At 43.9% G+C, this 23,195-nt stretch overlaps 1 protein-coding gene across 7 annotated transcripts in view; it reads left to right on the top strand.

The window, feature by feature from the left end:
• Positions 1–23,195, top strand: part of LOC106590291 (zinc finger CCHC domain-containing protein 2) — a 68,691-nt gene that overhangs the window by 25,527 nt on the left and 19,969 nt on the right. For 5 of the 7 annotated variants that reach the window (XR_006762703.1, XM_045710722.1, XM_045710724.1 and 2 more), the window contains exons 4-5: positions 22,328–22,399; positions 22,719–22,822. Coding sequence is in view for 6 of the 7 variants with exons in the window: in XM_045710722.1 (XP_045566678.1) it covers positions 22,328–22,399; positions 22,719–22,822 (176 nt within the window). In the remaining variant the exon portion in view is untranslated. The remainder of the gene's footprint in view (positions 1–22,327; positions 22,400–22,718; positions 22,823–23,195) is intronic. The other 2 variants (XM_045710723.1, XM_014181140.2) reach the window with 1 other exon arrangement.

The raw sequence follows: 23,195 nt of genomic DNA, 5'->3' as shown, positions 1-23,195 counted from the left end.
TCGTAATGGCTACTCAGTGAAACAACCTGTCTGATTTGTCATAGACGCTTGCTAAAAAACTTTCATGAGCAAGCCTTCCTTCATGAACTGGCTTCTGTAAAATATTATAGTCAGCTTCATCCCCTCTGTGGAAGACGCTTGGACCTTCTTTTTGATATTTTCAGTGGGATTGTTATCAAATGCCCCCATTTAAAAAAATAATAATAATAATGAGAATTTAAAAACAGGTTCAGCCCCTGGTTCAACCTTGATCTTGCAGAGTTACTCCACCTCAAGAATTGCATTTGGTGAAAGGCTCGGCACACGCATACTCAGGCTGACTGGCTCTCGTTCAGGCAAATGAGAAATAAGTGCACTCAGGCTATACGGAAGGCCAAAGTTAGTTACTTTAGGGAGCAGTTCTCGCTCTGTGGGTCTAACCACAAGAAGTTCTGGAAAACGGTTAAAGACCTGGAGAATAAACCCTCCTCCTCACAGCTGCCCATGTCCCTTAGAGTTGATGATGTGGATGTTACTGACAAGAAGCTTGTTAATCACCACTTCATTAAATCAGGATTCCTATTCGACTCAGCCATGCCTCCTTGCCCGTCCAACATTTCCTCATCTCCCACCCCTTCTAATGCAACTGTCCCTGATGCCTCTCCCTCTATTTCCCCTGCCCCGCTACAAAGTTTCTCCCTGCAGGCAGTCACTGAGTCCAAGGTTCTAAAGGAGCTCCTGAAACTTGACCCCAAAAAGTCACCTGGGTCAGGACAGCCACGGTTTGTCCTTTTATTTAAAGGGGGAGATCAAGCTGATCCTAACTGTTATAGGCCTATTTATATTTTGCCCTGTTTATCAAGTGTTGGAAAAACTTGTCAATAATCAACTGATTGGCTTTCTTGATGTCTATCGTATTCTCTCTGGTATGCTATCTGGTTTCGCCTCAGATTATGGATGTGTCACTTCAACCTTAAAGGTCCTCAATGATGTCACCATGCCCTTGATTCTAAGTAATGTTGTCCTGCTATTTTTATTGACTTGGCCAAAGCTTTTGATACGGTAGACCATTCCATTCTTGTGGGCCGACTAAGGAGTATTGGTGTCTCTGAGGGGTCTTTGCCTGATTTACTAACTACCTCTCTCAAAGAGTGCAGTGTTTAAAGTCAGAAAATCGGTTGTCTCAGCCACTGCCTGCCACCAAAGGAGTACCCCAAGGCTCAATCCTAGGCCCCACGCTCTTCTCAATTTACATCAACAACATAGCTCAGGCAGTAGGAAGCTCTCTCATCCATTTATATGCAGATGATAGTCTTATACTCAGCTGGCCCCTCCCCAGATATAGTGTTAAATGCTCTACAGCAAAGCTTACCTAGTGTCCAACAAGCTTTCTCTACCCTTAACTTTGTTCTGAACACCTCCAAAACAAAGGTCATGTGTTTTGGGAAGAAGTATGCCCCTCTCCCCACAAGTGTGATTACTACCTCTGAGGGTTTAGAGCTTGAGGTAGTCACCTCATACAAGTACTTGGGAGTATGGCTAGACTGTACACTGTCCTTCTCTCAGCACATATCAAAGCTGCAGGCTTAGGTTAAATCTAGACTTGGTTTCCTCTATCGTAATCGCTCCTCTTTCACCCCAGCTGTCAAACTAATCCTGATTCAGATGACCATCCTACCCATGCTAGATTATGGAGACATCATTTATAGATCGGAAGGTAAGGGTGCTCTCGAGCGGCTAGGAGTTCTTTACCATTCGGCCATCAGATTTGCCACCAATGCTCCTTATAGTACACATCACTGCACTCTGTACTCCTCTGTAAACTGGTCATCTCTGTATACCCGTTGCAAGACCCGCTGGTTGATGCTTATTTATAAAATTCTCTTAGGCCTCACTCCCCCCTATATGAGATATCTACTGCAGCCCTCATCCTCCATATACAACACCCGTTCCGCCAGTCACATTCTGTTAAAGGTCCCCAAAGCACACACGTCCCTGGGTCGCTCGTATTTTTAGTTCGCTGCAGCTAGTGACTGGAACGAGCTGCAACAAACACTCAAACTGGACAGTTTTATGACAATCTCTTCATTCAAAGACTCAATCATGGACACTCTTGCTGATAGTTGTAGCTGCTTTGCGTGATGTATTGTTGTCTCTACCTTCTTGCCCTTTGTGCTGTTGTCTGTGCCCAATGTTTGTACAATGTTTTGTGTTGCTACCATGTTGTCGTGTTGGTGTTGTGTTGCTACCATGCTGTGTTGTCATGTGTTGCTGCCTTGCTATGTTGTTGTCTTGGGTCTCTCTTTATGTAGTGTTGTCTCTTGTCGTGATGTGTTTTTGTCCTATATTTTATTTCGTTATTTATTTTTAATCCCAGCCCTTGTCCCCGCAAGAGGCCTTTTGGTAGGCCGTCATTGTAAATAAGAATTTGTTCTTAACTGACTTGCCTAGTTAAATAAAGGTTCAATAAATGAACTAAATTAAAGCAAGCGAGAAAGGGAGAGTGCGAGCACAGCCCTGTGTCAAAGACACCACTCACCAGCTGTGTCTGGGCCCACGGCTGTCTTCCTTCAGCTCTGCTCTGAGGGGAGCAGTTGGCTCTGGTGCTGGGTGTGATTTCACCATGCCTGGCTCCTGGCTCCCCCGCCAGGCTCCAAATGAAACCGAGCTGCCACCTCCCTCTCTATCTGTTAGCACTAGTAGCAGGCCCCTAATGTAGATCTGTTTGGAGAGCCTGTTGTGTTCATGTCTTTCAGCTTATTGGAAATCACGTTTTAGGCCATTGCTTTTATCATCACACATACAAAATACTATAGTCTACTATAGAATACTACAGTGCTTAGTAGAGAATTTGTATTTCTTTTTTCACCTTTATTTAACCAGGTAGGCTAGTTGAGAACAAGTTCTCATTTACAACGGCGACCTGGCCAAGATAAAGCACAGCAGTTCGACACATACAACAACACAGTTACAATACAGTAGAAAAAAGAAAAATCTATATACAGTGAGTGCAAATGAGGTAGGATAAGGGAGGTAAGGCAATAAATAGACCATGGTGACGAAGTAATTACAATATAGCAATTAGACACTGGAATGGTAGATGTGCAGAAGATGAATGTGCAAGTAGAGATACTGGGGTGCAAAGGAGCAAAATAAATAAATACAGTATGGGGATGAGGTAGTTGGATGGGCTGTTTACAGATGGGCTATGTACAGGTGCAGTGATCTGTGAGCTGCTCTGACAGCTGGTGGCTAAAGCTAGTGAGGGAGATATGGGTCTCCAGCTTCAATTATTTTTGCAGTTCGTTCCAGTCGTTGGCAGAAGAGAACTGGAAGGAAAGGCGGCCAAATGAGGAATTGGCTTTGGGATTGACCAGTGAGATACCTGCTGGAGCGGGTGCTATGGGTGGGTGCTGCTATGGTGACCAGTGAGCTGAGATAAGGCGGGGCTTTACCTAGCAGAGACTTGTAGATGACCTGGAGCCAGTGGGTTTGGCGACGAGTATGAAGCGATGGCCAGCCAACGAGAGCGTACACGTCGCAGTGGTGGGTGATATATGGGGATTGGTGACAAAACGGATGGCACTGTGATAGACTGCATCCAATTTGTTGAGTAGAGTGTTGGAGGCTATTTTATAGATGACATCGCCGAAGTCTAGGATCTGTAGGATGGTCAGTTTTACGAGGGTATGTTTGGCAGCATGCGTGAAGGATGCTTTGTTGCGAAATAGGAAGCCAATTCTAGATTTAATTTTGGATTGGAGATGCTTAATGTGAGTCTGGAAGGAGAGTTTACAGTCTAGCCAGACACCTAGGTATTTGTAGTTGTCCACATATTCTACGTCAGAATTATGTAGTATACTGTAGAATACTATACTACACACTGTAGTATCCCTCGACCATGTGTAGTACTTAGTATAGAATGTTGTAGAATACTACACCAAAAAAATCACTGTAGTAAATACTACAGAAATGTCCTCACAAATACTACAGTCTGCAAAAACACAGCATTTCAAAAAAACGATATTAAATACTGCAGTATTTAATTTGCATGTACCGTGCCCATTCCCTTCCCCCATATCCCAATTTGTGCCACCTATAAGTGAGAAGCCTACACGCCAAGTATAGAGCATATATTGTGTTCTCTACAGGTTATAGAAAAGAGCAGAAGCTCTAAACACTCCGTTCACAACCCAGTCCTGCCTACCTATAGATTATGGAAAATATGCTCTTTTAGTATTTCTCCTCAAGGGGAAAAACCCACTTTATATGACAAAGATAATAAAACAAAAACAGTTTAGTAAATTCTACAGTAATGTCCCCAAAAACACTACAGTAAATACTACAGTCCGCAAAAACACCACACTAATTACCTGTAAAAAAAAGTAGTATATTCTATAGTAAACTGTAAATACTACATTATAAACTGGGTGGTTCAAGCCCTGAATGCTGATTGGCTGACAGCCGTATAGCACGGCAAAAACACTACAGTGAATGCTTTATTATTCCTACCATAGTATGCACTATAGTGTGTATATATATATATATTTTTTTTTTTTATGTGGGAGGGCACCTGTTTCTTATACAATGCAGAAAAACAAAATGATTGAAGACACTGCTAGCCTATCAAAACCCAGATAGTGGGTCTGTATTCTATCTCCTAGCGGACCTCTCGTCTTGGTCACAACCTTCCTTCATGGTCTGGTGGGAACGATTTAGCAGCTTTTAAACAGACACCACAGCCTGGCCTCAGGAAGACCACAAAGTTTTAAGCTCTACCGCCAGTTTCCTTTTCAGATTTTTTTTTTGGGGGGCTGGTTTACTGAACGCTGGCATGGCCACAACAGCCAGAGACTGTAATCCTGAACCGGTCTGAAGCAGACACTGTGTAAACCATATAATACCTGTAGAGGAGGAATTCATTGTGTGTGACTGTGTGTGTTTGTTAGTGCGGGGGCATGTTGGTTTACTCATCAACTAAGCCTGTTGATAGATGTGAAGATTTTATTTGAGGGTAATGACTGTCCTGCTTTTGCCTTGGTTTTATTTTTATGTGAGCTACAGCTCAACTGCTTTTGATGACGGACGATTTGTTGACTTGTCATCAGGGGCGATGGGCCAGGCTAGCGTTGAAAACGCCACCGCGTATCCGTCCTGATCTATTGCCATGGGCTCGTGTGTAAACAGTTACCCCGCGGTCACCACCCACGCAATGGAACAAGGGCAACGACCTTGGAGCTGACTGGAATTCGACAAATTCCTATGTGTGTGTTTGTTTGTGTGTGTGTACACACCTCCTCGCGCCAGTACTGTCACATGTTTCTACCAAACAAGGAAACCAGCTAGGGTTCATACTGGCTTGTCTTTGTCAATGTGTGTTGTTTGTGATGCATTGTAGCTGGATAGTTTGAGCAGCCCCTGGGTTGGCCTAAGGGAGGAAACATTGACAAGCCCTTCCCTCCTTCCATGTTATGTATTGAGGGGGATGACTTGCATTTTCCTCAATGTTGGTTGAGTGTACTGTCCTTTGGGCCGGTCAGCTCTCTTTCTAGTGTCCCTGTCATATGGCCTCCGTAGGTCCACAAATTATTTATCCTGGCACAGCAGAGGTTATGTCCCTTAAAGCTAGATCATACTGACCCTCATAATACAGTATGTCACTTTAGTCTTTATTGTCAGTATATTGACTCCATTACCTCAGCAGGTGGTGCCATGGTAGGGCAGGGGCAGGGACAGACAGGGCAGGGTTTGCCAGAGAGAGGGGAGCAGCAGGAGAGGTGTTCCGCTGGGGGATTCCCTTTGTCTAGCCTGCCTGCCTGCCTGCCTGCCTGCCTGCCTGAGCCTAACCAAGCCAGGCCCCATGCCAAGCCCCCGTCACACCACCACCCCTCTCTCACTGCTCTGATCATGTGATTTAGCCTCTAATGAGGGATGAGGAAACACTGCTGCTGTGCTAGACACACACACACACACTATCTCTCTCACTCACTCTGTGTCAACTCCCCAGCCTGTCTCAGATGCTGTCCTCACCTTACGGCAGAGTGATGGGTGTTTGCAGGGATGAGTGACTGACGGACGGCTGAAGACTCCCAGACAGTCAGGCAGACGATGGTGTTAGGATTTTGCCTGTGGTATCAGCCCGGCTGTTATTGCTAATATTCTCCAGATATTAATATTTTTCTTCCTCTTCCTTTGCCTCTTTTTGCCTGAGCGAGCAAATGTGTCATTGCTGTTGTGCATAAATGCCCCCACCACACGTATCCTGTCTCGTTTTCCACCAACAGCCATGTTTTTCTTTTTTTCGCTCGTGTTGACTTGTCTGCCTGCCAAAGTGAACTGAAAATTAGGAGTTTCATTTGGTTGCTGATTTGAAATGTCTGGGTACATTTCGAGAGTTATAATGTGAATCTGGATGATTCCTTTCTTTAGCGGGAAATCAATTGTGATGTCTGTCGTCTAATTGCTAGCTAACCAAAACAAGGGGAAACTAAAATGGATGAATGTTCTGAAATAGTCCGACCCTAACAGTATAATTTTAAATGTAGCCTGGCTTCCTTAGTAGAGCTAGTAAAAGGCTAGTCATGCTCAGTGTGTAATGTTGCTGTGTGAGATGGTTTAGGCTTACTATCTGGCGCATACTAGCAGAACCTAGACCAAGGTAAGCCTGCCACTCCCATTATTTTGCACATGCTAATGGAAATGCTAAGCTTTACTGTAGCTAAGTAGAAAGAACATGGGGTTGCTGCCTGTTTTGGACTACTTTACATTTTAAAACAAATTGGTGGATGCTCTTATCCAGAGCGACTTACAGGAGCAATTATGGTTAACTGCCTTGCTCAAGGGTACATGGGCATATTTTTTTTTACCTCGTCGGCGCAGGGATTCAAACCAGAAACCTTTTGGTTACTGGCCGAACAGTAGGCTACCTGCCGCCCTTACTTTCAGCTATCCAAACAACGAGGCTATTTCTATTGTGAGTAGTACTGATATCTCTTTTTAATATGGGCTTTACTTCAGTAGCCTGTAGTCATCCCCACAAAATTACAAAATATGTTTCTCTGGCTGACTCTGAATTATTATTATTTTTTAAATTGCCTAGTGGTGTGGTAGTGAAGGCGTCACTGCACCCTGAACTTGGCTTGGCATGGTACTAGCTAGCCAGACCTGCCTGCCTGCTGTGGCTACCGCCAGCCTGGGGACCAGAGGGTTTGCTTGCATCATCAACCCGCGTCGCTCCAGTACACAGCCAGGTGCAGGAGAAACAGTCATGGCATGTCCCATCAATGACATGGAATAGTCCTTCATTACAACCGATAGGGGAACATCCAAGTGTTTTATACGATCTATGGTCAAAGTCCTTTCACGTGACGAAGGAAGCTGTTTTAAGAGTGTTTGGATGTAACCCGGCGAGACAGTCTGTGCCACGCCGAGTGGAGAGAGATGGTCATGGTGGTTTTAGTCATCTCCTTTTCTAACCCACCCACCCAGCCAGCCAGCCAGCCAGCTCTGCTATGCGCTGCCAAGCACCTGTGTGTTCAAGTGTGAACCTATCCTTTTCCCCGTGCTCAATAACAGGCAGACTTACTCTCCTGTCATTTCTCCCCAGAGGTACATTTGGAGTGAAATTATGGGTTTGGTTCTGGACTTGCTGGTAAACTGAGCCGACTCAGTTAGAATAGCCAGAACGGGCCGGGAAGCAAGGCAGTAAAAACTCACGGCTGGCTGGCAAAACCTGGCACCCTGTAAGCCTGTGTGTACACACACACCAAGAGACAGACGCACACTTACACACTCATTCGCGCAGGGAAAGACACGAGCACAGACACACACACACCACACATCCTTGCTTTGTCACTCTCGTTCTTTCTCACTCTATCATCCTACTGGCTGGCAGGCTTCTTCGTCTGAGTGTGAGAGGCAGAGTGATGTGACAGTACGGATGTAGCCGTCAGTTCCTCTGGGCAAAGAGTAGCATGGAGAGAGCAGGAAATCCACTGACTGCATTAGCAGCCAAGCCAGTCAGACCAAGAGAGAGGGGGACAACAGGCCCCTGCAAGACTACACAGCCCAGGGCCCATATAGGCTCCTAGTGTTTCCCCTATATTAATTTAGCAGCTGTGGCCCACCGCTGCTAAATTGTTGCCGATATGTATATTTATGGCGGGCCGTGCTTTTAAATTGATAGTCGTTGGCTCAATGACTGGAAGTCTGTGGGAACAGCTAGCATGTCATTGCACTGACGCTAGTAGCAATGCACCCTCCGTACTCCACACACACACACACGCACAAGTCAACAGGGATTGAAAGCGAGAGAGAAAGAGGACTAAAAGCTTCAGTTTGGCCACTTTGGTTTTAAACAAGGCAGTCTTAGTCAGTGTGTAGTGATTTTTGTCCTTTCACTCCTCACCACTGCCCTTTCAACATATAGCTTTGTAAAATAAGCCATTTTAATCCATGGCTTGTCACACAACACTTGGGTCAGTAAGTGGGGATTTATGTGTTTAGTGAAACTGCCTTGTGAAAGGTAGGAAAAACAACTGATTGTCCCTCTGTAGACTTTACCCCTGGGACAGCACAGGACAGCCATGTGAGCTATGCTCGCTTCTAGAGAAACCAGTCACTTTTACAGTCCTATATTGACATTAACGGTTGCCCGATTTGCCCGGGGCAGGTCATCTAAACAGTCGGGCAGGTGAAATTATGTCCAAAAGATGACCGTTAATTCACTCACGTTGACTCTAGTATTCCCTTTGTTGATGTGCATTAGCGACTCAAAACAAAAAAAGAAACCAAGCCAAGTTCTTTTCCCCTTTTCCCTCCGTTATGCGTCTCACTCACTCAATTTCGTTTCCGACCGCTCCCTCACACACGTGCTGCGCACGCAAGTTCCCATTGCTAGGAAGCGGCATCGCGCCGGGAAACATTGGAAGCCATTTCCTTTCAATGGAGGGAAAGCGAGAGAAGTGGAGTGGGCGGGGGGACCGTTGAGCGACACGAGCATGGCTTATGCCTTGTTCATAAGCTATCTGAGGGACTTAAAATTTATAACAAAATCAACGGGGGCCCCATGCCATGACATTTTTGGAATTTTATATTCTCCCTGACTGTTTAGTTTTTATTTTGGTGATTGGTAGTTTTAGAAGATTTATCTTATTTAAAATATTATATGCTCTATTATCTTTTCTGCACACTTTATATATGGTTTTAGTCATTTTAAGTTTATACTACTAAATGCATATAGGGGAAACACTGGGGTAGGCTATCTCATTCTTAAAAAGGGAAGCAGTTTAGCTTTCTATTGCTGTTAACTGTGTCTCAACTACCACTATTAAGCAAATTACACCCTGTTAAAACAGGAGTAAACGGTGAACAGTGATATTGATGAGAAAGACGCACCTGTTTCGGTAGCGTGAGTCGCGGCTTAAATGGTGCTTGTAGTCCTTCATTTAGCAAATCACTTTGCAATTGAAGTAAGTGTTTTTCAGTTCAGACAAGAATATAGACCTAAACATTTTTGATTTAGTCGTCCATTGTGAACAGTGATACTCGGGGGGTGCTCTCGAGTGGCGTAGCGGTCTAAGGCAATGCATCAGTACTGAGGCGTCACTACAGACACCCTGGTTCGAATCCAGGCTTTATCACACCCGTCCGTGATTGGGAGTCCCATAGGGCAGCGCAATATAAAATATATTTAGATTTATTTAACACCTTTTTGGTTACTACATGATTTCATGTGTTCCTTTGTAGTTTTGATGTAGAAAATAGTCAAAATAAATGAATGAGTAGTTGTTTCCAAACTTTTGACTGGTACAGTATGTATGGCAGATTTTTCTAAAGCCAGGCACATTTAACAGTTAGGCTATTGATTATAGACCTAAACCAAATTGGGGTTTCCTCCTCGATTTTCTTAGACAATTAGGCCTCCGCCGCATTGTTCTCAATCCCAATATGCTGGTTAACTTTGCTATTATGCACATAGCAACATAGGGAAGGCGCCAATTCTACGGTGCACTGAAGACCGTTTCAGAACTGCGGACAGCGACCGTATCCAACGCGGGAAAAATCACAATTGTTATTCGATTTATTATTGTTTCACCATTATTTGTACATAATATAACCATATACAATGTCTTAGAGGGATGGACTGTGCCATCTCCATGGTCTCCACAATGGATTAGTCCACTGAGACAGGCGCGAAACAGACAGGTGTCTTGTGCACCATGAAAAAAATGACTGCTCGACTCAGGAAATCTCAGTTGACCGACAGCCTGTCGACCAAACAATCGACCACTCGACTAAATGGGGTCAGCCCTAATGTAAGGTATGATATTATGTAAAAGCTATACGTTCTTACTACTGTCCGTAATTGAGACACATTTCACCTGAAACAAAACATTTTTGGGTATTAATTAAGTCACCTAACTATTCCTCGTCTTTTGATTTGGTCTCCCTCCATTCTCCAAAAAGTGTTTTGGCAGTTTACTACAAATCAAACTTTCCCTAATGATTGTGACTGTATAGGCCTATTGGTGAGGGACTGGGACTGAGCTAGTTTAGGTCTATATAGGGCTCTGGTCTAGGCTAGGTAGGACCAGGGTATGGGTGTTTGGCTGTTTTGGTATGGCTACTGTTGCCTGGCAGTGGCAGGAGAATGCAGCCTGCCTCCCTGGTAGTGCCCTCCAGATAAGGCTGAACAAGGGCGTTCATAGAATCTGACAGGGCGTTCATCTTCTCAGCCATAGAGCAAAACACACACCACAAACATCAAATCAGGCACATGCAGAAAACTATTTCCTTGAGTCTTTGTGTTGATATTGGTTCTGTGGTAACCACTGAGGATGCAGAGGGGTTGTCAATAGAGATATAGCAATGGACTCACGCACATTCTATTACATGACTCATCTGTAACAGCAGAGGTAAAAGCAAGCAGCATTCTCTTCTATAGATTTGGAATGATGGTCATGTTCTTGGCAACAACAACAACTACTTGTTTGTCAACATAACTGCAGCTGTTTTTATAGTCAGCTGGGGTGGAGGAATTCCTTCAACATCTTGATAGGGTGTGGTATTACTTCAAGGTGACTGTATTGAAGTTTGTATACTTCCTGTCTCACTTGTGTTATTCAAATATCAATACATAGCATGGCATAGGACAGACAATGTTGCTCTGTATACAGTGAGGGGAAAAAGGTATTTGATCCCCTGCTGATTTTGTACGTTTGCCCACTGACAAAGAAATGATCAGTCTATAATTTTAATGGTAGGTTTATTTGAACAGTGAGAGACCAGAATAACAACAACAAAAATCCAGAAAACCGCATTTCAAAAATGTTATAAAATGATTTGCATTTTAATGAGGGAAATAAGTATTTGACCCCTCTGCAAAACATGACTTAGTACTTGGTGGCAAAACCCTTGTTGGAAATCAGAGGTCAGACGTTTCTTGTAGTTGACCAACAGGTTTGCACACATCTCAGGAGGGATTTTGTCCCACTCCTCTATGCAGATCTTCTCCAAGTCATTAAGGTTTCGAGGCTGACGTTTGGCAACTCGAACATTCAGCTCCCTCCACAGATTTTCTATGGGATTAAGGTCTGGAGACTGGCTAGGCCACTCCAGGACCTTAATGTGCTTCTTCTTGAGCCACTCCTTTGTTGCCTTAGCCGTGTGTTTTGGGTCATTGTCATGCTGGAATAACCATCCACGACCCATTTTCAATGCCCTGGCTAAGGGAAGGAGGTTCTCACCCAAGATTTGACGGTACATGGCCCCGTCCATCGTCCCTTTGATGCGGTGAAGTTGTCCTGTCCCCTTAGCAGAAAAACACCCCCAAGGCATAATGTTTCCACCTCCATGTTTGACGGTGGGTATGGCATTCTTGGGGTCATAGGCAGCATTCCTCCTTCTCCAAACATGGCGAGTTGAGTTGATGCCAAAGAGCTCCATTTTGGTCTCATCTGACCACAACACTTTCACCCAGTTGTCCTCTGAATCATTCAGATGTTAATTGGCAAACTTCAGACGGGCATGTATATGTGCTTTCTTGAGCAGGGGGACCTTGCGGGCGCTGCAGGATTTCAGTCATTCACGACGTAGTGTGTTACCAATTGTTTTCTTGGTGACTATGGTCCCAGCTGCCTTGAGATCCTCCTGTGTAGTTCTGGGCTGATTCCTCACCGTTCTCATGATCATTGCAACTCCACGAGTTGAGATCTTGCATAGAGTCCCAGGCCGAGGGAGATTGACAGTTCTTTTGTGTTTCTTCCATTTGCGAATAATCACACCAACTGTTGTCACCTTCTCACCAAGCTGCTTGGCGACGGTCTTGTAGCCCATTCCAGCCTTGTGTAGGTCTACAATCTTGTCCCTGACATCCTTGGAAAGCTCTTTGGTCTTGGCCATGGTGGAGAGTTTGGAATCTGATTGATTGAATGCTTCTGTGGACAGGTGTCTTTTATACAGGTAACAAACTGAGATTAGGAGCACTCCCTTTATGAGTGTGCTCGTTACCTGTATAAAAGACACCTGGGAGCCAGAAATCTTTCTGATTGAGAGGGGGTCAAATACTTATTTCCCTCATTAAAATGCAAATTAATTTAACATTTTTGACATGCGTTTTTCTGGATTTTTAGGAAATTATAGACTGATAATTTCTTTGTCAGTGGGCAAACGTACAAAATCAGCAGGGGATCAAATATTTTTTTCCCTCACTGTATCCACGTTTGTTCTATAGGCATTGTCAATTGGTTTAGCCACCGAGGGCCGTTCTTTGCCTCCCACAATAGGGGTGGTAGCATAACTTCCCTGAGGGACATATCTCTCCACGCACCCAAACCGGATGACCCCTACACTTCCTGTTTCTCACTGATGTTGTTCCTGTGACCATGTGTCATCCACACTTTTTGAAGTAATAGAAAGTGTACATACATGATTCCAGTCTGAGAGATTATTTTTTCATCATTATTTATGACATGGGCCTGCACTCAGAGCTTTTGATACTAGTCTAGACACAATCATGTCCAAGGCTAGTAATCTAGCCTACTTCCTTCCCTTGGCAACTCCTTTGGCAATGCCCTTTCTTATCGAACACAGTCGGCTAAACAGAAGGCTAATGTAAATGTTAGCCTTTTTTCTCCCCCAAACTTTTTTTATGCACTCCCACTTGGGTTGACCTGGCCAGCACCTTTCCATCACGTGTAGATCATAAAGTGAGGAGTGAGAGGAAAGAGGAGCAGAGAAGCAGGAGGACTCCCTCTAAATAAATAGTTGTGGAGAAATGGGTCTGACTCAGAGGTATCGTGTGCACTTATCTTTAGCCGGCCTCTGCTTGCTCATAGGCTAAGCAGCTATATCCCTCTCTCTTTCTTTCTCTTTCCCCCCCCTCTCTCGCTCTGTCTCTGTTACTCTTTCTAGGCCTAAAGAGCTCAACACCAGAACTCTCTGTGTGAGTCTGTGTGCTCTTGCTCACCTTCTCTCAACCCGTATGCCCTCTTGTACAGCCACAGCCCTTCTCCCTAATGACATGATTTAATAATTGGGGCTATGAAAGAGGCACTTGTTTGACCCTCCTCCCACACTCCAATCCTACAGTGGAGCAGATTACCGGGCCTGCCGGGACCCCCACCCCTTCTCTAACCTCCCTCCCTCCCACCCCCGGGCCTGTGTGCGAAACGGGATGTCCTGGCTGGGTTCCAAGTTAGGGGGATGTGCTCTTTCCTGCTCCAGCTTAGCCAGAACCCAGGGCTCAAGGTTTTGAAGGCCCCCACTTTGAGTAAGTCACTGCAGGAGTTTGAATTATGTTAGATATGTAATACAGCTCAGTTATGTCTCAGTTATGCTCTAATTCTTCTATTAAATCAAGGTTGTCTCGCATACCCAGACATGCCACGGTCAAGGTTGTGATCAGTGATGGTTGTCCACATGGAAGACGGTGATCTCAGACTGGAAGGCTGGCATGGAAGGCACTTGTGCCAGGGAAACAGCTAACCAACCAGCCAGTCATTCAGAAAAACTCCCTGACCATGCCAGGCTGGCGCAGCATGCCAGGGCTGATGAGTGACGGGCGATGGCCCCCTCTTCCTGTTTCTAAACTCACGCAGGATGGCCTGGCCAACCAGGTGTCTCTCTTACACCTTGTATCCCGTATTGGACCAAGCAGAGTTCCAACTCACCATTGGTTTATATTGCCCCCACAATAGTACGGCATTTGTTGAAGCTCAATGTGAAATTAAAATCTCTCTTATCTAAGCCAGTATAACAATCTCTATGAAACTTCGCAAATCAACTTGATTGGCAGTACACAACACACTCCCCGCCTCTAGTCATGAGTTCTAAAATGGGGACCAGCAACTCGGTTGCTGCATAACATCAGCAGCTAGCTAGTAGCAGGCTCTCAGCTCTAGCTAGCTTGCTAACACCAGTCAGATGAGAAGCAAGATACATGCAAAAGAAGCTAGCTAGGTATATTTGGCTGTGGAAGGTTTTTCATATGGCTGAAGTCATCTGTGTAAACTAAATCACAAACAAATAAGCTAGTGAACGTCCTTGGCTGCTATTATAGCCAGTTAGCTAGCCAACTATCCAGTAGCTACAAGTCAACAAGACAATACCATAGCTGTGCACCACAACTGAATATTGACAATATAGCCTAGCTAGCTAAGTTACATTCTTCCATAAAGCATAGCTAGCTAGCTAAGTAAAGTTAATAGTCAACACCAAACTTTGGGAAACTGCCACGTTGCTAACTTATAATACATGCAATGGGCATTGCTCATCTAGCTACTCCGGCATGATACAGTCAAACTGGCTAGATAGCTAGTGTGCAACCAGATGTCAGTTTCAGCACAAACACTGCTAGCTAGCCTACATTTCTTCAACACAAACTGTAGATGATCAAGTGAATTGTCTTGCTAAGAAACAGTTGGCTATATTGAATCTAAACCTGGCCAATGCAAGTAGCGCATCAGCTGTGCATTCTAGTGAGTGTACACGTACAATTTAGCTAGATTAACACTCGAGAAAGACACGTTGCTGTTTAGGATGCATTAATTCAGTACACCCTCTCAATGACATTTTCTTCATTTTAATCAAAATTTGAATTTTCCTGCCGTTGAAAATACATATTTTCCAGATGTTGAAATCCGGTTCATTTTCAGTTCTGAATTAATGTTTAAAATACTTTTCTTTACTGTACTTGTACTGCACTCTGCTGTGCTCTACTGCAGTGGTGCTCAAACCTTTCCTCGGGGACCCCAGAAATTTCACAATTTTTCTGTATCTCTGAGCTAGCTATTCAAGAGCTTGAGGATTACTTGACAAGGTGTGCTAGCTCTGGAATATATCAATTACCTGGAATGGCCTGGGATCCCTATGGAGAGGTTTCAGAACCACTACTCTACTGTGCTGTCCAAACTTGTGAAACATAGATGTCTGTGATTGGTCAGATATACAGTGCATTCGGGAAGTATTCAGACCCGTTGACTTTTTCCGCATCAATCTACACACAATACCCCATAATGACAAAGCGAAAACAGTTTAAAACAATTTTTTTTTGCAAATTTATTCAAAATAAAAAAACATACCTTATTTACATAAGTATTCAGACACATTGCTATGAGACTTGAAATTGAGCTCAGGTGCATCCTGTTTCCATTGATCATCCTTGATGTTTCTACAACTTGATTGGAGTCCACCTGTGGTAAATTCAATTGATTGGACATGATTTGGAAAAGCACACACCTGTCTATGTAAGGTCCCACAGTTGACAGTGCATGTCAGAGCAAAAACCAAGCTATGAGGTCAAAGAAATTGTCCATAGAGGTCAGAGACAGGATTGTGTCAAGGCACAGATCTCGGGAAGGGAACCAAAAAAAGTCTGCAGCATTGAAGGTCTCCAAGAACACAATGGCCTCCATCATTCTTAAATTTAAGAAGTTTGGAACCACCAAGACTCTTCCTAGAGCTGGCCGCCTGGCCAAACTGAGCAATCTGGGGAGAAGGGCCTTGGTCAGGAAGGTGACCAAGAACCCGATGGTCACTCTGACAGAGCTCTAGAGTTCCGCTGTGGAGATGGGAGAACCTCCCAGAAGGACAAACATCTCTGCAGCACCCCACCAATCGGGCCCTTCGTTTTGGTAGAGTGGCCAGATGGAAGCAACTCCTCAGTAAACGGCACATCACAGCCCGGATGGAGTTTGCCAAAAGGCACCTAAAGGACTCTCAGACCTTGAGAAACAAGATTCTCTGGTCTCATGTAACCAAGATTGAACTCTCTGGCCTGAATGCCAAGCGTCACTTCTGGAGGAAACCTGGCACCATCCCTACGGTGAAGCATGGTGGTGGCAGCATCATGCTGTGGGGATGTTTATCAGCAGCAGGAACGGGGAGACTAGTCAGGATGAACGGAGCAGAGTACAGAGATCCTTAATGATAACCTTCTCTAGAGCTCTCAGGACCTCAGACTGGGGCTAAGGTTCACCTTCCAACAGGACAACGACCCTAGGCACACAGCCAAGACAATGCAGGAGTGGCTTCGGGACAAATCTTTGAATGTCTTTGAGTGGTCCAGCCAAAGCCCGGACTTGAAACCGATCGAACATCTCTGGAGAGACCTGAAAATAGCTGTGCAGCGACGCTCCCCATCCAACCTGACAGCGTAAGAGGATCTGCAGAGAAAAATAGGAGAAACTCCCCAAATACAGGTGTGTTAAGCTTGAACTGTCGTACCCAAGAAGACTGTAACGTACCAAAATGTGTAAAATTTCAAGGGGTCTGAATACTTCCCAAATGCACTGTAGGCCATTCCGGATCAGACCAAATCTGTTGTTGTTGGCACTACAGTCAGAAGCTGTGAGTTGGGAGATCTTTAATCAATGCAAAATGGAATACAAATTACAGAATTAAGTTAACCAAATGAGAAGGACTTTGCTACAACGAGCAACTGACAGGTAGTCTGTTGTTTAATCTGAATGGAGTTGTTGTTGAATGGACGGCAAGCGCAACAAAATGGCCTCAACTAGCCTAGTTAGCCCAATGTTAGCTAGCTTCTTTACATCGATTGTGAGGCAGTAAAGACGCACTGCCAGATGGGATGATAGACAAACTTGTAAATGCCATAGATTATCTAACTAGTGCACACACCCCACCATCCCCTGCCTTGCTGCAGCGTGCACCTTCTCTTCCGAGTCACGCAGGCTGCGCAGCAAACAAGTGTCCAAGTTTAAACCAAAGTAATAAAAAAATAAAAGAAACATTTTCAAAAAATGTCACGATATTATTTGAGTAGTGAAACTATTTCAAATACTCATTCCTAGTGGATAGAATCTCGTTCCTTATTATCAGTAAAATTAACTAATGTGTACAATATTGATTACTATGTATAGCTTTGTAAGACTATAAATTACCAACCACCCAGCGTTGGAGTAGTTAGGTGTATTTCCCTGCTTTTGAGAGGAGCTGGCCCTTAGTTCCTGGAGACTTCCAGCAATTGCGCTAAGCTAACGATATGCTAGCTTCAACATCCTTCAAATTACACACAGAGAAATAAAATTGGTATCCATAAGTTCGTCTGACTCTGGGTAAGTAGAAAATAAGGCTTAATTGTCTAAGTCCCTTTATTGCTTACTTATGAGAGGTAGAAGTCCCATGTGGCTCAGTTGGTTGAGCATGGCGCTTGCAACGCTACGGTTGTGGGTTTGATTCCCATGGGGGACCAGTACAAAATGCACTCACTACTGTAAGTCGCTCTTACTAAATGACAATTGTCAAATTGTAAATGTAGAAGCACCACTTGAGTATTGAGTAAATTCGCACACTACGGAGAGGGAAAGTACGGAGCGTAGCGCAGTGTTGCAATGACGTTTTTTGTCACAAAAGGGGCAGCTCCTTGTAATGCGCTCCGGCATTCGATGTACTACCTGAAAATTGAGATTAGCCGTGTCACTCCTTCCGGAGCTGTGGGGACAATGTTGTCGGTTGGTTCCTTTATCTGATTTATAGGCTGTATAGGCTATTAATCCAAGTAGCCTATTTTGCATTGTTAACCAAATATAATCTAAGCAACTGTTCAAACCGTAAACCAAACAACAAGAATCCACCCAAAAAGGTGCTTAGTTTAAAGTAATAACTAGTGAAATGGCTATTGTGAAATGGTAAAACCTGCTGTAGCAACTAGCAGGTCATGTGCTTTTTTTTATTTTTTTGACCAAAACATGACGTTCTATTTTTAGCTGATATCGGAATGAATACACAAGCAGCATATCAAACCTTGATAATGCTTTAGGTTACGCCGGCAAGTACAAGGGCATATTTTTTTAAAATTATGAATCTGATTATTTCACATGGATGTGGGACGCTAAGAAGTGTAGCTACTACTAGCAAGGGGAAGACGACTCTTACTTGTTTCACAAAATTAAATGACAAAAATAAAAAGCAGTGATATTGCCCCCTTGTAAATGGGAGTGGGAACGGTAAGGATATCATGTTATCAAAAGGTGTCCAGTGCTTCAAAAATCCCACTCCACGCACGTAGATGAGACAGTCTATAGGGAGGAGGTCAGAGACCTGGTCATGTGGTGCCAGGACAACAACCTCTCCCTCAACGTGATCAAGACAAAGGAGATGATTGTGGACTACAGGAAAAGGAGGACCGAACACGCCCCCATTCTCATCGACGGGGCTCTAGTGGAACAGGTTGAGAAATCCACATCACTAACAAACTATCGTGGTCAAAACACACTGACAGTCGTGAAGATGGCACGACAAAGCCTATTCCCCCTCAGGAGACTGAAAAGATTTGGCATGGGTCCTCAGATCCTCAAAAGGTTCTACAGCTGCACCATCGAGAGCATCCTGACTGGTTGCATCACTGCTTGGTATGGCAACTGCTCCTCCGCCGACCGCAAGGCACTACAGAGGGTAGTGTGTACAGCCCAGTACATCACTGGGGCCAAGCTTCCTGCCATCCAGGACCTCTATATCAGGCGGTGTCAGAGGAAGGCCCTAAAAATTGTCAGACTCCAGCCACCCATAGTCATATACTGTTCTCTCTGCTACCGCATGGCAAGCGGTACCGGAGCGCCAAGTCGAGGTCCAAAAGGCTTCTTAACAGCTTCTACCTCCAAGCCATAAGACTCCTGAACAGCTCATCAAAGGGCTACCCAGACCCCTCTTTTACACTGCTGCTACTCTCTGTTTATATCACTTTAACTCTACCTACATGTACATATTACTTAAATTACCTCAACTAACCGGGCCCCCCTGTATGTGGCCTCGCTTGTTATTTTACTACTGCTGTTTAATTATTTGTTACTTTAGTTTATATTTTTTACGTAACACTTATTTTTTAAAGCATTGTTTGGTTAAGGGCTTGTAAGTAAGCATTTCACTGTAAGGTCTACTACACCTGTTGTATTCTGCGCATGTGACAAATAAAATTTGATTTGATCAACGGAGTGAAGCTTGTAGTAACCTTTAAGCTATGCTGACTAGGTCTGTCAAAGTCTCCCAATGGGCGCTATCTGTCTGTCAGTCTCCACCTCATTAGGTCATGGGAATCATTCTGAAAAGACAGGAAAGCCCAGGGTCCTATTCATTTGGACGCGCAATAGAAAACGTTTAGCAAATTTATGCTACAGATTTTTTTGTTGTTGAGATACTTTTTGGAGAAGTCCAGGTACTCTTTCCCTCCTTGTTTCAGTCTGTTTTCTTCTGTTTCATTCCTAAGGAACATGACCCAGGTTGGAACAGGCGACCCAAATCAAGCCATTGCTCTCTCGTTTGTTTTTTCCAAACTGGTAATCCGATTGGTGTTATGTTTTATTTTGCGTTCCCATAAATGTCTTGAGGGCAGAAGCTGTGTGTGTTTTCTGTTCAGAGCATGAATACGTTGCCTAATTGACTAGATCAATTTGTCAAAAGAACAAATGGTTCCCAGATGAGATTTAGAGAACTTTAATATCCTTGTTGCATAACAAATAGCCAACTGTATACAAAACAGAAACATAGACCTAGTCGTGAATCGTGACAGAAGAAAAGTGTCACCTACTATTTCAGACATTTTATTTCAGAAACAATACACAGCTTCTGAAATGAATGACTAAAATAGCCCCTACGACAACAATCATATTTCGCCAGACAACATCAATTAGGAAGCAGTGATTTGTAAAGAGGCCTGCTCTCACTATCGCTCTCTCCATCTCCTTTCTCACTCATCTCCCTCTTTCTCTCTCTCTCTCTCTCTCTCTCTCTCTCTCTCTCACCCCCTCCACCCATGCTGCTTGTTTATTTGTTCTCGCTCTCCTTTCCCGCTTGTTGTCACCCTGGGGGTTTGCTCTAGCAGCTCTATTGTTGTAGTGCTGGTGATTAGCCAAACGGTTAGCACAGCCCAGAGCGTGTGCGTGCGCGTGTGTGTGTTTTAGGTATGTTTATCGTAGCAGGCGTGACTGTCAGCAGTGTGGTTCTATAGGTGCCCCAAAAGCAGATTCATACATTGGCTAGCGTTCGAGCTAGCCTGTTTTCTATGGTTATTACAATTTACGTGCTAACATGGCCTCCAAGGATTTTATACATGTGATATTAACTGCTATTTAAACCTCAATGGCCAAACTCTCCATAGTGCTTTTCCCAAGAGTTTAGCATAAGTTCATTGAACCATTGTAGTCCTCTTCAGTTGTTCACAGAAGATAGAGATAGCAGTGCAAGAGAGCTAAAATTACTTGGCGTTGTCACTGCTCTTGGCACTTTCTTCAAATTGCTATTTTTTTCAGTGTAGCTCGGCGGGGGACAACAGGTAGGTCCATATGGTGACCATGTCAACTCTTTCCACACTGGAAAAGCAAACCACGCCACGTTTTGCCTTTGTTCTGTTGGAATATGCCCAATATGAAGTGAACATCTGCTTGCAGTTGGGTGGTAGTTCACTCGGTAAGGTTGGTTAGACCAACCACTTTGGTTTGCGCTGGGAGTTTTTAAAAGACCAAAATTGGTCAGAAAATGTCCAACATGTCAATCAAAAAAGTATACAAATGGCAATTACATTTTTTGGGCTATAAACTGCCCTATAAATCAAGTTTAGTCTAACTAACCGTGTAGCGTGCTTTGGCTTGTCGTGATGTTAGTTAGATCTGTAACATCTCAATCTACTTTACAACATGTCATTACTAGCATCTAATTAGACGTAGTCTAAAGGCGGTTAGAACATTAACTTTTAGTTACAAAAAGTTGATTCTAAGTGGGAAAGTGGTTGGGGCTTTTAGGCATTGTCTTCGTCTGGTTGTAAACCTGTCATTGTTGATGATTACAGTAATAGTGTGCATCATCTCATTAAAGTGATGCAGTAGGAGCCTAAACACTTTGAAACCTTCATAGCCATTTGGGTCAAGTCAATCCTATTAGGGGGAACCATGCTGATCATTAAATATATAGGCCTAGAATTTCCAAACGTCAACCAAAGTCTTGCCCTACTTGAAGTTCAAAACAACCATTGCAAATAATGGTAATATCACCCATCTCCAGAGATTAAAAAAATATGCTTAAACAATTCATATTCCATGATGGGAAATATCAGTCGTTAATTGAACCAAGAACCTGAGGCTGTATGGGAGAGTCCAGAGCCCATATTATAATAGTAGGAGCACCAGCAGCGCAGTAATGACCTGAAAGGTCACTTCCATGGCAGCCTGTCACCCTCTTATGTCCTCATCAGAGCCTGTCTGGTTATGGTTCCGGAGCATAGCTAATGTTTTGTGCTTTACGATGTGCTTATTATTGTATCTGGAGAAAGTTCCCCGGCACTTCACTTGAGCTGTAGCTGCCACCGGGCACAAGGCTGTGAGCGCTTGCTAAATGACCACAGATGTTGTGCTTACCCCTTATGACCCAGTCACATCCTGTTGTAGGCCAAATAACTGTTGAACTGACTTTACAGTCGAGGAAAAGTCCCTGAAACTCGACCAAGAATACCATTGTGAGTCCAAGTCATTAGGTTCAGTAAGCAGCAAAGCACAAACGCAGGGCTGTAGAAACACAAACAAGACTTTTCTGAAGATTTGATCAAACCAAACAGTTTTTTACAGCAGTGGCGTTGTAGCGCTTGGGTGACACTGTTTATTATTGTCTTCTAGCTGTTATCTTGATCATCTCTACTACCACCAATGGTGTGTCAGCAGCAAAGCCAAAATGGTAGATTTGTAGATTTTGTTTGTTTGAGGAAAAACATTCCTATGATGTGATTTTTCTTTCCCTACTGTCCTTACCCAATGTGTCTGCATTTCCTTACAATATCTGCCAACATCAATGTACAGTACATCCCTTGGATAATAATGTAACAATTCTTTCTCTTCTCATTCAGGTAACCTGGTCCGACTCCTCATCCAGCAATGTCACCAAAACACATCTTGAACTGGAAAGCTTCTTGCTGAAGGTATAAATCACTAACTTATGTTTTAGAAATCCAATGAAGCTATGATCAGCATTGCAATCTGTACTGTTAGCTATCCCTATTCACATCCCAAATTGACTAATGTACAGTACTAATGAAATGGAATTGACCCCAAGTTTCCTGCATAGCATCGACTGGATTTTCATCCACTCATAATGAGCAGGGATAATGAATGAGTTACTTAATTAAGAGTTAATTAATTATTAAAATGAACTAAGACTCTTGTTTTGAAGTGTATTTGTTTGAATGGTAATGTAAATGACTTGTTAAACCTTGACTCACTTGTCCTCCCCCCGTCAAGCAGCTTCCGAAGGAGCAATCCACCGAGTCGTTTGAAAAGGGCATCCTCCGGCTACTCAACCAGGGAGACCAGTACGAGATCAGGGAAGTGGAGGGGAACCTCAAGTGAGTTCTGCTTACCGGCCTGCCTGTCTTGCATTGCGTTGTTTTGGGGGGTTTTGCTTTTCGCCGTCATTAGATTGTAGGCTACATTTCATGTCAGCACTCAAAAGTGTACAAACTACTAGTAGGTACGCCAGGTTGTCCCGACTTCTGCATGACAGACGACTCAGATTGTGAATTAAAACAGGTGTTGATGTAGTGGAGGCCTACTCTTAACAGACCAGAAGAGCAGTATCAGTGCTCACACGTAAAAGGCTTGCAGTCCTCTGTCTCAGTTGGTAGAGCATGGTGCTTGCAACGCCAGGATAGTGGGATCGATTCCTGGGGTCACCCATACGTAAACAATGTATGCACGCATGACTGTAAGCCATTTGGG

The sequence above is a fragment of the Salmo salar genome, chromosome ssa29 (assembly GCF_905237065.1).
Source record: "Salmo salar chromosome ssa29, Ssal_v3.1, whole genome shotgun sequence".
In the NCBI taxonomy this organism is placed as follows: domain Eukaryota; kingdom Metazoa; phylum Chordata; class Actinopteri; order Salmoniformes; family Salmonidae; genus Salmo; species Salmo salar.
The sequence above is the reverse complement of the archived record's forward strand: the minus strand, read 5'-3'. Positions and strand labels throughout refer to the sequence as shown.